Here is a 14,094-nt window from a genome sequence, read left to right as displayed (position 1 = left end):
ACATGTAGTTGGACATACATATATATATTTACATAATACATGCAGATATATTATCGTTTTATATATTATATTTAAATAAATATACGTTTATAATGTGGATGGATTTTAAAGAAAAATATGTATTACAATGAATAAATAATATACGATGGAAATGTAATCAATGAAATCATATGAAAAACCAAGAGCGCGTATATGATTAGGTTTAAGGAAAATCAAAAAAGAGAAGAGGAGAGAAAAATAACAGCGGATAAGAGGGGAAAACAGAGGTAGAAGAAAAGAAGGGGTAAGAGCAGAACAAAGATAGACGTGAAAGAAGTCCGAAGAGTCTGGCGTCGCTACGATCGTCGATTACGAAGAGGTCCGGCAGTGCCGCACCGAGCCTCAAGCTATATCGAGCCAATTTTCGATCTCTCTTTCCTTATCCCGCTTCCCTCTCTCTCTCTCTCTCTCTCTCTCTCTCTCCCCCCCTCTCTTTCTTTTTATCTTTGATTCGGTCAAGATCGAAGGACAAAACCGACTCGTTATTTTTTTGGTCATCTTTTTCCGGTAGGCGCACTCTTTTCTTTCTTCCTTCGCCGTTCGGTGGAGGCGGAAACATTAGTGATCTTCGAGCGTGGAGCTTTTAACACCGATAGCGCTGTAAAAAGCTCGAAACCCTGGCCAGGAAAAGCGCGCTCGTCGAGCCAGGCTCGACGCGGAGGAAGAAGAGGAGGTACGATCATGGGGAACACTACTACAAAGAGACACTATTCCAAGAGCATCTCTTTAGCCAGCTCGTCCAAGAGACCACGCTGGGATGGACCAGGTAGACCCACATTTCTGCGACCGATTGTTCGCTTCATCAACTTTTCAAATTTGCTGATAAAAAGAAAAGGGATTTATAAAGTTTCCTCTTCACCATTTCTGTATGTACGTGCAAGTGAATTTCTCATCGCCCTCGAACAGTTTAAATAGTCCATCAGCTATTGTATATTTATTTATCATTAAATCTTTCGGAAATCTAAAATTAACTAGCGTGATTTGAGGATGTTTATTTTAACAATGGGTAGCCTTCCGCCTAAGAGACATGGGGCGAGTACGAAAATATAAGTTCGACTCGACCTATCATTTCTAATTCGATTATTGAGCAATCGCACTTTTAAAAGATCTATCAAGCATAATAGAAATTCCAAGATTTAATGCCAATTTAGATTATTCTCGGCGAGAGACAGAACTAAAGAATCCATTTACTCGATTTTAGTCGACGAACAAACGGAAACGATCGAAATGAGATCATTGCGAGAAGAAAATAATGAAAAGTATGTTGTAGACGGGTCGAGTTGGTATCCGATGTCGGTTTAGCCTCTCGCATAGCTTTCCCACCGTGAAGACGGTGGTCTAGCGGTCCTCGGCTTGCCAAACGTTTCACGTTTTATTTTAAGAACGCCACGTGCAAACCTGTGGTAGAGATCGTCTATTCTACGCGACACGCACGTAAGCATCGTTCTGGCATGCGTGGATGATCATCTTCCTTCTCTTCCCCGAACGCTTCCTACTTTTCTTCTTTAGGATTATGTCAAAATCTATGACAAATTTGTATTCATTAATTAGCTTATTTTTTCATCCTTTTGAATCAGTCGAAAATGATGAAATAAAGAAAAGTGCGCGCGCGATTTATTATCAGGACTGCCAGCACCTCCGGGCAAGCCAATTCTAATACCAGGAACGGACGATGCGCAACCGGATGTGGTAGGAATACGTTGGGAACGATCGCCTAGTAACGGTGGTTCAGCCATCGTGGGTTATTTGGTTGAACATCGACGAATGGGTTCGGCTTATTGGGTGCGTAGTACACCTGGCCTCTGCACTTTTCCGGAACTAACATTGAGTGGTCTTGAGCCAGGATGGCGTTACCAGTTCAGGGTCAGGGCACAGAATGCGGTAGGTCTCTCAGCTCCTAGCGAGTTGTCGGATCCGTTGACGGTAACGTTGCAACGATCTGCTTCATCCGCGCCACTGTTTGATCTCGAACTCAACGATTTGATTGCTTTGGAAAACGAGCAGGTGGTGTACTTTGTTCGAAGTAATCTTCTTCGTAAGCATACAAAACTCTGCAAAGTACGATATTTTCAGGCGGAATTCGTCGTGAAATTTACGGGAAACCCTTTACCAAAGATTTCATGGTTCAAGGACGGCTTCGAAATTTTTAGCAGCAGACGAACGAGAATCTTGACGGAAAATGGGAAAAGTGTTCTTCTTATTCATCAGACGGCTCTTAACGACGAGGGTGAAATCAAATGTACCGCAACGAATAGAGCTGGCCATGTTAGTACCAAGGCCAGATTGATTCTCGAAGGTTAGTGAGGTATCAGAGTTGTTCGATGCATTACGGTTAAACGTAAGATGCATCGTGATTGATAGCATTGCTCTTCGATCTCAGCATATCCAAAGATACGACTACCACGACAGTACGAGGACGGTCTTCTTTTCGAACAGGACGAAACGATCAGATTGAAAGTATCTTTGGCTGGAAAACCATTACCCACCGTTACTTGGTTTCACGATGGAGAACCTCTTTCTCAAGACACCAGACATATGTTTGAATCTATGGACGGAGAATCGGTTTTAAAAATTCCGGATGCGAAGCGATTCGACAGAGGAGAGTACACCGTTAAAGCTAGAAACAAACTCGGCGAAGATACGTCTTCTTTTCTCGTTACCGTTACAGGTAGGTATCGCGAAGAACAAACTTACTTTTTTCAAAGTCTAATTTAATCATATCATTTTATTATAGATCGTCCAGCAGCACCTGGAAAGGTAAACGTCACCATGACTTTGGGCAGATCCGTCACCTTATCTTGGAAAGAACCGGAAGACGACGGTGGTTGTAAGATCGGTACTTACATCGTCGAATATTACAGAGTAAGAAAACGCATTGCAAATCTCTCTCTCTTTCTGTATTTTTCTTCAATAGTGCAATAATGATACTCGTGCGATCTTAGATCGGTTGGGAAGTGTGGTTGAAAGCAACCACGAGCCGTCAAACTACAGCAACGCTGACCGAATTGCTCGAAGGCTCGGAATACAGATTTCGAGTAAAAGCTGAGAATCCGTACGGAGTGAGCGAACCGAGCGAAGAAAGTGACATCATCTTCATTCCAGATTTAAATAAAGGGTAGGAAGGACAGAGTAAAGAATCAAGAATTCAAGTTCAATCGATTATCTTTGGGATTTTATGAAATAGGGCAACGTCGTCGCAATTGAGTGGAAAGTCTCAAAGTCAAAGAGAGATCAGTCGGTCGCGCGGGGAAAAACGCGAGGTTAGTTTCGTCGAGCCAGCCCCGAGGAGCAGAAGCCTAACCAGAGAAGGAGATGGACAAGCGCATTTTGGTGGGCGATCTTCATCGGCGCAAAGACTGTCGATGGAAAGACCATCGAGAGCCGACAGTAGAGTCACATTTGGTCCGGACACAACGATTCACGTTGAAAGAACCGAACCACCCGTACCACCTGCTAGATCGAGAGATCATTCCTCTTCTAAACACGAAAATCGATCGGAGAATCATACGATGCGACAAGATGTTTCCTCTGTAAAAGCAAACGTGCAGGTATCGTTGCGATTGTAATTATCCCTAATATATACGTATATGTATAAATATTTGTTCATCGCGTACGATTATTATCGTATTATTCGTTATTTAGGACGGCTCGGATACTAGAAAGAGACCAACGTCACCGACGATTTCTGCTGTTGGGGTAGAAACGAAGAAAAGACCGACGTCACCGACACTCGTCACCACCATAGTGACGGTATCGCCACCACCTAGGAGCGATTCGATCAGACGTTCTCTCTCATTGTCCAGAGAAAGAAGTTTGTCTCCTCCTTTTTTACCTTCGACTAAAGAAAATGTAGAAGAAGAAAGAAATGCATCGTCTTCTCCACCTGTTCGACCTGTTTCAATTTTGAAGAAGCAGAACGGTCTGACCGATGAGCCCGATGCGATGCAATTAGGAATATCGCCTAGAGAAAACGACGACATATTGCACGGTAGCTCAGAATTCATGTTGGTGCTGTATCCAAAGGACGACGAAAGCGAAACCAAGGAAGATAAGAAAGGACTAAATTTGAGAGGTAAATATTACATCGAAAGATTTGCAAAAGAATCTAATTCGATTTGGTTTATTTTCCGGTAGGATCATCGGGGCAAGGCAGAGCGGAGGAAATCGAAGACGAGGAGGATCTAATACCGCCGCCGATGTCTCTGTCTCTTCCCGAATTATTCAGCATAGAACACGTAGTGGTAGAGACTCTGCGCGAGGCAGTCAGCTCTACGGAAATGTTACACGAACGTGCCATGGAACGTTTTTATAAAGCAATGGAGGCCGAGAAGGAAAACGCTAAGAGGAAAGAATCGTTGGAGAGAAGAACCGGGGAATTAGCTTCAATCGCGAAACAGGATTTGGAAATGGGAGGAGCTACGAGAAGCGGCAAAAGTTCGCCTCTGCGGAGAAAGTTGTCGAATTCCGGTACCGCCACGCAGAACATGATCTCATCTTGGCAAGCTAAGAAAACTCGGAGAAGATTGAGCGAAGGTCAAGTCGAGGCAGCTTCGAAACCTATGAAGCTTCTTTCTCCGTTGCTCTTACCGGACGTCGAGGCTAGATCGGATCCTAATCTACCAATCGACGAAGAAACCATAACCTCGAGAACTTGGAGGAGGAGCAGCGACGAAGAGGGAGTCGAACGTCTGCGCAGATGGCACGAAACCAATGTCCCTTTGCTCGAGGAAACTTCGGCAGAGAAATCAATGGGCTTGGGTGTCGACTCGGGAGTCGACGATTCCACCAATAGGACCAGTTCTCCGTTCCAAGAGGTGTGTCTTTCGGCCGACTACGCAAATATCGACAAAGAGTAACGCGGTCAATTTATGCACATATTTTTAATATATTACAGATCGTATCGAGAAAGCAAGAGGAAACGGATAAACGAGAGCAGGAAGAGAGAGAGACGGAGCTAGCGGAGGAGCAGATCGAAGAGGAGGAAAGTATCGAGACCTCGGAAGAATCGTCCGAAGAGATAAGCAGTGCCGATAGCGAAGATCTGAAAAACTTGAAGCAAAGAATTTTAGCGAGACAAATTATGGAAGAGGAAGATACGTACCATCCGAGGGGTAGACCGATCCCACATTTCGATAGTTTCGATAAACCTCATTTTTCCGAATACGACAACTCTTCGATTTCGGACGATTCGACGATACCATCGATTTGGGTGACACAACCCATGTCACCTAGCAACGTTCAACCAAAATCTATTCTCAAGAAACCTAAGGAAGATGCTTCCATACGAATAAACGAATTTGGCAAAGCTATACCGCCTGAGAAACCAATAAGAAAAGTTCCACCCGTGAGACAGGAGGAGGTAATCGATCCAAACGAACGTAATTCGCCTACGAGCGAATATTACGATCCGACGAAGCCGGGCGTCATGTCGGAATCGGATACCGATAGCGTTTTATCGGCCGGAGAAGCGGCAAAGAATCGTAGAATACAAGCTAAAATGCGTTCGGCAACGCCCGAGGAGGAGGCGAACGAAGCTGACGTCGAAGCCAGGATGGCAGTCGTTAGTCATTACACCGAGATCGTACGAGAACATTCGTCTAGTCACAGCGCAAGCGGAAGGGTTAACGACGAAGAAGCCGGTAAGAAGAAAGTATCTGGGAAGAAATCGGAGCAACAAGCGAGCGCTGCTGGCGAAACGAATCGGACGAGAAAGAATAGCGTTGGATCGCGCGATACTACCCCCGCCAGAGATCGTCCCAAGCTGCCCCCGAAAGAAACGAGAGAGAGCAGAGCATCTTCGCGAACGAGATCACCGAGTTCCAGATCGAGGAACGTTTCCGTCGAAAGACCTACCAGAGTGCGCGCTCCGTCGCGAGAAAGGAACGGCCAGGATTGGCCAGGGTCTAGAACAACTTCGGAAGAACGCGCATTCGCTAGAGAAAGATCCGTAGATCGAAGCGCTCGAAATTCAAAAGCTTCCTCGAGATCGAGCTCGAGAGACAGACAGAGAACAACGACCCCGGCCGAACTTAAGATCGAACGTTTGCAACGAGCATTGGAGAGCAAAAGATACCGAGCTCCGAACAAAGCTCCGAGCAGACCGGACGACGAACGTCTCGCTCTTCAAGCTCGGTATACGGTTAAGTCGACTGTCAATTACATAACCGATTTGACGCTTCTCATGGCTGCCATTTACGTTTATCTATTCAAGAAGGAGACTATGGCGATACCCTTTATCGCTCTTCTTCTTTACAGACGAATCCAAGAAGGTATTCGCGAGCGTATATCGGGACGTTGGTGGTCGTCCAAACGCAAGCACTGACCAATTACTATTTCGCTATGTCGCATAAATAGAGAATCATTTGGCGAATTTTGTATCATTAATCGGGAAAGGATTGTTTATCCTATTATCCTTAAATAAAAAAAGATAGGATAGCTTGACGGTAGGACGAAACACGTAGAAGAGTATTTTGTACGTATCGGAGAAGTCGTAGAATAATCTAGCTCCTTCGAATTACGCATCGTTTATCTTATTATCTTTTATTTTGCGTTACGCGGAGGATAGTCTCTTTTTATACGCGTTAATCGGTCCTATTTGCGTCGCTCGCTTTAGTCTAAGAATTTTGATTCGATGGAGGAGAATGCTGATTATTTTATCACGGAATTATATCGTTTTTCTTGCATACCTATGTTTTATGAAAAAATATCTAAGTATATATATATAGCTTGCAGGAGTAATTATATGTAATTTATGAAACAAAGTATTACGTTTATCTTTTTTTTCGATGCTACACACCTACGATCATCGTTATTTATTCTTAATGCCTTCACATTTAAATAAACATGTACATAGATATTATACGATCGCAATGCTTTATAACCAGTACCAATTTTTTCATCCCAAGAAATATTCCTGGCCGGTCATTGGTAAGTCGTCTCGGCGAATTTCAACTCTGTCGTCTGGATATTCTAAAATTGCTATGGACATTTGGGGCCCAAAATATATCTGCTATTCAATTGGCAAGGAATGGTCGTCGAAAACTCTTCCTTTTTCCTTAAGATCGGTCGGTAGACCAAATAATAGAGGTATTACGATGGAAATAGTCATTATTTCGGGCCATCGGAGTTACGTGCGGTTATTATATCGCGATAAGCGATAAAATAAAAAAAGGATCGCTAATAAGACGAGTAGGAAGTAAAATTGGACGAAATGAAAAAAAGAAAGCATTATTATTAAAGGGTAGTCGAGATTAAGGAAAGAAGGAAATACCGCGCCGCCGCCAGCACTGGCAAGTTACATCAGAGAAATGCGGGCTCCGCGTACGGCGCATGTGCGCGTTTCGTTAAAACGACGAAGCTGAGAGTACTGTCTCGAGACGATTTTAGATCGGAGCAGGGCCTCCTGCCGTTGAATTTCGTGGCGTGTAGGGTGTGCTGCGTGTTTCGGGTCAAGAAGCGAGCCGATCGTTCTCGTTGTCGTTGGCCTGGTGTTGTCGATGCTAGTGGCGGTGGTGGTGCGCCGCCGGTGGTTACATTCGACCGAGAGACATCGAGGACGGCTAGTTCCTCCGCGATAAACGAGTGATGTCAATGCGAGGACGAGCCGGTCCTCCTAACGTTCAACGTAATGACTCTAACAGGTAAGACATTTCTTTCTTGCGATGCGCGATCGGAATGCGATGCAAATCTCGGCGCAAAACTCCAAATGTCACGCTTCGATTCGCTTACTTTTTCTCTTTCGTATTCGTATCTCGTTGTCTTATTTATTTACGCGATTGGTGCTCGCTTTGCGTGCCGTCGCAACTAAAAATTCCGCGCCAGAGGGGATCGCGCAATCGAATGAAATTTCCAATGAAAATTGGAAGATACGACCGTAAAGTTTGGACAACGTCTCTCTTTTCTTCTTTTTATCGCGCTTTCTCTCTACGCATCTATATTTATGCTACAGTTTTGCACGTAGGTACTGCCACACGTAGACTATTTTGCGAAGCACGTGAGTCTTAAAATATCAGGTAGTTCTCGAATAATGAATTTCTTCAAAGCAAAGCCGAGACCATTCTCCCTAATCGACTATATATATTCTTCAATAATTGTCATTTGTTTGTTTATATTTAGATGGTATATCACGAATTGAAATAGCATGGGAAGAGGAAGACCGAATCCTGGCGGTGCAAGGCCGCACCGGCGAGGATATCGTCGTTGAACTCAAACTCAAATCGACGGAATACATCGGCGATGATGTGCAACTGGAGTTGTAAGTGTACAAGTCGATCGATTATTACATTCCAATGGCGTATACCTCGTAGACTCGTCGTTCGTTCTGGACTATTGGCCCTAATTTGTAACGTAAAACCTTGAAACGTGCCAAGGATCAAACGCGGGTTTATTTTCGTCCGTCGCGTGTATTAATTTTCGCGAAGAACGGAATTATATTCGTCGTCCTATCCTAGAAGCGGCATTATATAGATAGTAGTATACATATTCATAAGTATGTTCGCGGGAGCGTTCCAATGGCAGGGTCGTAGATCTCGGCGGGAAAGGAACGTCCGTTTTATTTCCCTTTCGCCTATTTCTAGAATACGATTATGATCTCATCGAGGGACGGAAGGTATCACCGATCCTCGAGCATCTTCGATTTATTCCTACTTTCTTTTTCATTAAGACCATCTATTTCGGTCTATAGTTCTCCCTTTGTAACCGCGTAACCGCCGGCTGACTTGCCGTGGTTATGTCGTTTTCGACTTGGCACAAGCTAAATTCGACCGAGCTGAAGATTTTGGCGAAAGGACGGAAGAGGCGCTCTCTGCTTCGGTCTAACAAGCGAAAACGGAAGAGAACGAGCCGTTCGCGGAGGTGGGAAGAAATCCCACCTATGACTATGCGCGGCTGCCAACTCGCTATCAGTCTTTCGAGGGAACGTTTCGCGGCGATCGCCGAGCGTCGTCGAGTCAACAACATCTTTCATCTTGCTTCCAACTTTTCTACCGAGAACCACAACAAACTTACCAAAATCGCAACGCGCCTGCTCCGCATCTACGACTTTTCCGAAACATAGATCGCTATTGAGATCTCTATAAATGTCGATGACACCCCCGGAGCACAGTGTCGTCGCATCGATCGAAATATCCAACAATGCCCTTACATTTTCTACAGACTATCGTCGAAATTGCCTTTTGAATAGAAAACAACGATGTCTCTTTATAACGATGTCACGTTAATCAGTGAAAGTATTCGATTCGACAGATGAATCTGGTGCGATTTCGGTTAAAAACTCGATAATGGGAAGCGATTGTTGTAAGTGCGCCGATGGTAATGGCAAACCTGCCAGAGGATCTTCATCCTATGGCTCGGCATATCGGTATGATGATTGCACAAATATTTAATACCAAATCGATCGCGGTAGCCTAAATAATAACTAATAGAATGATGTCACGATTAGCTCGAAAAGGGTTGCAGCTACGATTACGCGGGCAAAATCATTTTTGACGGAATTTATGTTTTGCCAAGTGCACAAATACGCTTTCCTCGAAATGTCAAAAGGCACTAATGGAATATTTCTTACCATCGATACACATTTATTCGAGAGTGCATGCCATTTCAATCGATATCGTACGATCGATGCAATTCGATCGGATGAGAATTATTTTCAAGGCGATTCTTCTTTCTACGTGGACGATGGATATCGAAGGATCATTCATTTTTCTGTAGAATGATTATCGTCGGAACAGCCTCCTATTAGGTTTAAAATAAAAATTGGTAATGCTGTACACACGAGGCTAACATATTTCAAGCATACAAATGGTCCAACGCACTTCGTCTTGGCATTGCTCTACTGCCCTATTTTCGTCACCTTTTTACGCGAGCAACAACGGAAAAAGATCGAACCACGCGTACATTCAACGCTTTTGCATCGCTTCGCTAGATCATCGAATCATTATTTTCGATTACGCTATCGGATCGAGCCGTTCGATATTCCCAAATTTATCGAAGCAATTGGAAATCCATTGGCGTTCTAGAAATACCTCGAATGAAAATATGTGCCGCAATAGTCCGGAACTGACGCAAAACAGAGAATTGTGAATGTATACGCGTAACAGATAGATAATTCTCGTAGCGGTGGGCGCGGTTTTGTTTTTCTTCGAACGATCGTCAATCTTGTTTTCCCATTGGACCTGTTCGATGACGAGACGTTAATCTTAAAATAACGACCGCCTTCGAGGCCGGGGCGTCGTTCGAAATGTGTCAAAGGCACGCTTCGCTTCGATCGAATACCGATGCGCTTTGTTTACCGTTTTTCTTCGACCAGTCGCTAATTATATGATTTCGATAATAGGACGATTCAAGGATTAGAGCTGCGTAACGCATCGAGCGAATCATTCTTTCGGGAATGTCAACGTTCTTATCTTTCGTTCGTACTCGTCAGTGTCAAGGCCGTATGTTAGCGAATCGCATCTCGCGAGAGTGCATCGAACTTTTCGTAAATAATATGAAACGTTAGTCAGGTGAGCCGAATAAGAAATACCCTTCGAATTTAAATTTAGTCCGTGAGTATTTTTAATCGATCTCTTTCTTTCGCGCGAATGAAAGGTATATGCTTTGGCAGAGCGAACGAGTCGAACCATAACATTTCCAAACTGTTTATCCATTTGCAGGAGAGCGGAAGTTTTGATACTAGATAGAGTTAGTATTTCTTATCCCGGTCACGCTGAATTTTGTTGGATTTTAGCATACGCGGCGACCGACCGATGCCACCTAATCGGTATCGGCTACAAATGAGAGGCAACGTCGTGCAACTGACGTTGAAACAATCGCAAAAGGACGACACCGGTGAATATGCTTTGGTAGCGACGAGAATCGGGCAACCCTTTGAGAAGGGATCCACAAAGAAAATTCACGTGCGCGTCGACGAACCGAGTTACGAGGAAGGCGATCCACCCATTTTTCTCAGAAGATTGACAGACCTCGCAGTCAAAGTTGGCACCAGAACGAGATTCCTCGTAGAAATTCGAAGCTCGACGAATACGAAGGTAATTCGATGGTCATTTGGTTATTTATTAGTTTCTAATGGAAGACAAGCGAGAAAAAGCGATCAAATATTTATGTATAAATTCGGAGACGCAACCCGGAAGGAGTTGCGCGAGTAATCGTCGCTTTCGTCGCGTCTTCTTCGTCTACTAGCAGACGAAACGGGAAACACGAATCGAATGGGATAGCAAAGGTCCATGACCCGAGGGGACCAAAATTGTTACGCGTTCTTGCTATATTACTAATACGAGCGAGTATTACTACACTACTACTACTCGCCACTATTATTACGCGCGCATCTATCCTTACTATAATAAGGATGACGCGCCTCTCTACTAATCTCGGCGCATTCCTTTTCCTTCTCTCTTTCCTACGGCTTTCTTTTTTTCTCTTTTCGTTACATTATCGAGAGATATTTTGGATGAAAAATGATAAGTAGACGACGAGTATATTATTTAACGCGACGATTTTAGGTAATTTGGCACAGAAACGATCTACCTATTCAAGCGGGATCGAGATTTTCCTTCGTACACGAGGGTAATTTTTACTGCGTCGATGTTGCACCGGTAACAGCGGAAGATCAAGGTGACTGGACTTGCATGGCGGAAAATCAAAATGGCAGATCATCGTGCACGTCGCATCTGAGCGTCATCGGTAAGCTTCTAGAATATCCTTCCGTTGCTATTTGTTCTTTCGCGTCTCTCTCCGTGCAGTGCCCAAAGCGTACAAGAGGCCAGAGTTTGTGGAAGAACTTCGGGCTCTGTTGACGGAAACAGGAACCGTATCTTTGGAATGCAAAGTCGTTGGCGTGCCAACCCCGGTATTGAGATGGTTCAAAGACAACAAAGAGATCAAAGCCGGCGACGTGTTTGCTTTAACGGCGAATCCCGACGATCCGACGTCTTTGGGAATTTACACCTGCGAAGCTGTCAACTGCATGGGCAGTGCATATTCCTCGTCAAAGGTGAAATATTTTCAATAATAACGAGATTTCCTAACCATTACGTTGCCAATCTCTGATCAGGTACACGTCGTTGGAAAAGGAAGCCGGGAGGGTTCTTTAAAACCAGCCGATACGTTAACCAGTTCGGGACCTCCACCGGTATTCAAACGAATACTCCGAGACGAATGTTGCAGAATTGGCGATTCTCTTACGCTCTCTTGTCAAGGTAAAAACTTTGACTCGAAATTTCTTAGATACCTAGAATAGTAATAGATTACATGGGTTTCTCGACGAATACGTAGTTCACGTTCCACCGTGGCCAAAGTCGATAACTTGGTACAATCAAGAAGGGCGCATAGATGCAAACGAAAAGTATCACGTGATGGAAGATGGTCTAGGTGGTTATTCGATAGAAGTGAAATTGGTCGAAGCTATGGACGAGGGCGAATGGAAATGCGTCGCTACGAGTGCGCAAAATGTTAAACAATTTACGACGTGTCGTGTCGCTATGATCAGTGAGTAAAAAGCTTCTACTTATTACGGTACGGTAATGTCTATCGAATAACCGCTGCTTGTTATTTTTCTTTGTCGATAAAGTTCCAAAGAACTACAGGAAACCGCGTTTCATGGAAAGCTTAAAAGCGGTTCTCACGGAAGAAGGCTTGGTATCGTTCGAGTGCAAAGTCGTCGGTTTTCCGACTCCCTTATTGAGGTGGTTCAAGGATGGACAGGAATTAAAACCAGGAGACGTTTACCAATTAACCGGGACCAACTCGTTAGGTTTGCATCCTATTTTTAAATTTGACATTTGAAAGAGAGCAAAATATTCGATAACGACGAACTCGTTGAAACAGGTTCTTATTGTTGCATCGCGAAAAATTGTATGGGCGAGGCAAAGAGTACCGCAGAATTAACGATCGAAGATATTCAAAATCAATTGAACGAGGAAGAACGTCTTCAACTTTTGAGTTCCGACAAGCCGCCAAAGTTTATCAGAGGTTTAAGGAGTTGCGAAGCAAAGATCAACGAAGAATTATTTCGTTTTACGGTGCAGGGTTGGTTGGACATTTTTCGTTGGATACTTTTCTATCGATTCGTTGCATTGAATTTGCGATGATTTTTCAGTGAGCATTTCGCCGGAACCAACTCTCTCGTGGTACAGAGACGACGTGGAAGTGGTCGAAGGTGACAAATATCGTACGGTGAAGGAAAATCTTGGCACGTGTCATCTGGAAGTTCGTCAATTAGAAATTTCCGATCAAGTAATTTATTCGATTATCCCTTTTATTTTATGCGTGATTTCTGGCGACGAATATTTGAACGATTTCTTCGAAATTTCCGTTTAGGGCGAATGGAAATGCGTGGCTGCTAACGATTACGGACACAGCGTTACTTCCTGTTTTCTCAAATTAATCATTCCTAAGCATTACAAAAAGCCGAAATTCTTGGAGAGCTTGCGAGCGATATTATCCGAAGAAGGTGCCGTTAATTTGGAATGCAAAGTGATCGGTGTACCTCAACCGATTCTCAAGTGGTACAAGGATGGCGTGGAATTGAAACCAGGCGATATACATAGAATAATTACTGGTCAGGATGGTACTTGCTGTCTGGGAACGTATACGTGCGAAGCCATCAATTGTATGGGAACGGTCAGCAGTTCTGCTTCACTTTTAGGTTTCGAAGGTAACACCCAAATCTTCGAACGAGTATCAAATTCATATAATTAACAATGCTTCTTCGTGTCGTAATTTAGACAAAATCAACAGCCGAAAGGATGGCAAAGAAGACGCGCAATCCTCGCCGAATGGTCACGAATTGGCAAGAAATTTATCCCTGTCGACGATTCACGAGGAGAGAACGTCTCAATTATACGATACCCCGCAGACCGATCGTTCGATCACCCTTGACGACAGGGGCGAAGTTTCTTTCAGTTTTGACGGTAAAGAAGTGTCGGTAAGCCTTTACGAAACACCCGATCTCACGGAAGAAGAAGCTCTGCAGATCGTCGAGATGTACGCCGACCAATTGTCCGAACACGTCACGGGTAAGCGATTTAGGAGTGTGTTTTGACCGTATGTAAAACATTA

At 44.0% G+C, this 14,094-nt stretch overlaps 2 protein-coding genes across 2 annotated transcripts in view; both read left to right on the top strand.

The window, feature by feature from the left end:
* Positions 1-90: 90 nt before the first annotated feature.
* Positions 91-6,898, top strand: LOC122523644 (titin homolog). The gene is made up of 10 exons (XM_043645545.1): positions 91-805; positions 1,664-2,043; positions 2,113-2,335; positions 2,420-2,707; positions 2,774-2,901; positions 2,982-3,154; positions 3,224-3,587; positions 3,682-4,111; positions 4,174-4,853; positions 4,934-6,898. The coding sequence occupies exons 1-10, from the start codon at positions 721-723 to the stop codon at positions 6,359-6,361; spliced, it is 4,179 nt and encodes a 1,392-aa protein (XP_043501480.1). The 5' UTR covers positions 91-720; the 3' UTR covers positions 6,362-6,898.
* A 500-nt stretch (positions 6,899-7,398) lies between these two features.
* The window catches only part of LOC122523298 (titin homolog), a 37,314-nt gene continuing 30,618 nt past the window's right edge, over positions 7,399-14,094 (top strand). Inside the window, exons 1-12 of the mRNA XM_043644970.1 lie at positions 7,399-7,679; positions 8,155-8,293; positions 10,766-11,066; positions 11,538-11,718; positions 11,778-12,028; positions 12,089-12,233; positions 12,310-12,522; positions 12,605-12,787; positions 12,862-13,062; positions 13,133-13,269; positions 13,354-13,690; positions 13,761-14,051. Coding sequence (XP_043500905.1) covers positions 7,667-7,679; positions 8,155-8,293; positions 10,766-11,066; positions 11,538-11,718; positions 11,778-12,028; positions 12,089-12,233; positions 12,310-12,522; positions 12,605-12,787; positions 12,862-13,062; positions 13,133-13,269; positions 13,354-13,690; positions 13,761-14,051 — 2,392 coding nt within the window. The 5' untranslated portion in view covers positions 7,399-7,666. The remainder of the gene's footprint in view (positions 7,680-8,154; positions 8,294-10,765; positions 11,067-11,537; positions 11,719-11,777; positions 12,029-12,088; positions 12,234-12,309; positions 12,523-12,604; positions 12,788-12,861; positions 13,063-13,132; positions 13,270-13,353; positions 13,691-13,760; positions 14,052-14,094) is intronic.

Source organism: Polistes fuscatus, unplaced genomic scaffold (genome assembly GCF_010416935.1).
Source record: "Polistes fuscatus isolate 324 unplaced genomic scaffold, CU_Pfus_HIC Scaffold6, whole genome shotgun sequence".
Lineage (NCBI taxonomy): Eukaryota > Metazoa > Arthropoda > Insecta > Hymenoptera > Vespidae > Polistes > Polistes fuscatus.
Note: the sequence above shows the minus strand (reverse complement) of the source record. Positions and strands in the feature narration are given on the sequence as shown.

Bases quoted from the DNA above. Each gene is read 5' to 3' on its own strand.
- LOC122523644 (XM_043645545.1), top strand. From the start codon at position 721: ATGGGGAACACTACTACAAAGAGACACTATTCCAAGAGCATCTCTTTA. The intron at 2,708-2,773 runs GTAGGTATCGCG...ATTTTATTATAG, and splicing joins TTTTCTCGTTACCGTTACAG to ATCGTCCAGCAGCACCTGGA. The intron at 3,588-3,681 runs GTATCGTTGCGA...TTCGTTATTTAG, and splicing joins CTGTAAAAGCAAACGTGCAG to GACGGCTCGGATACTAGAAA.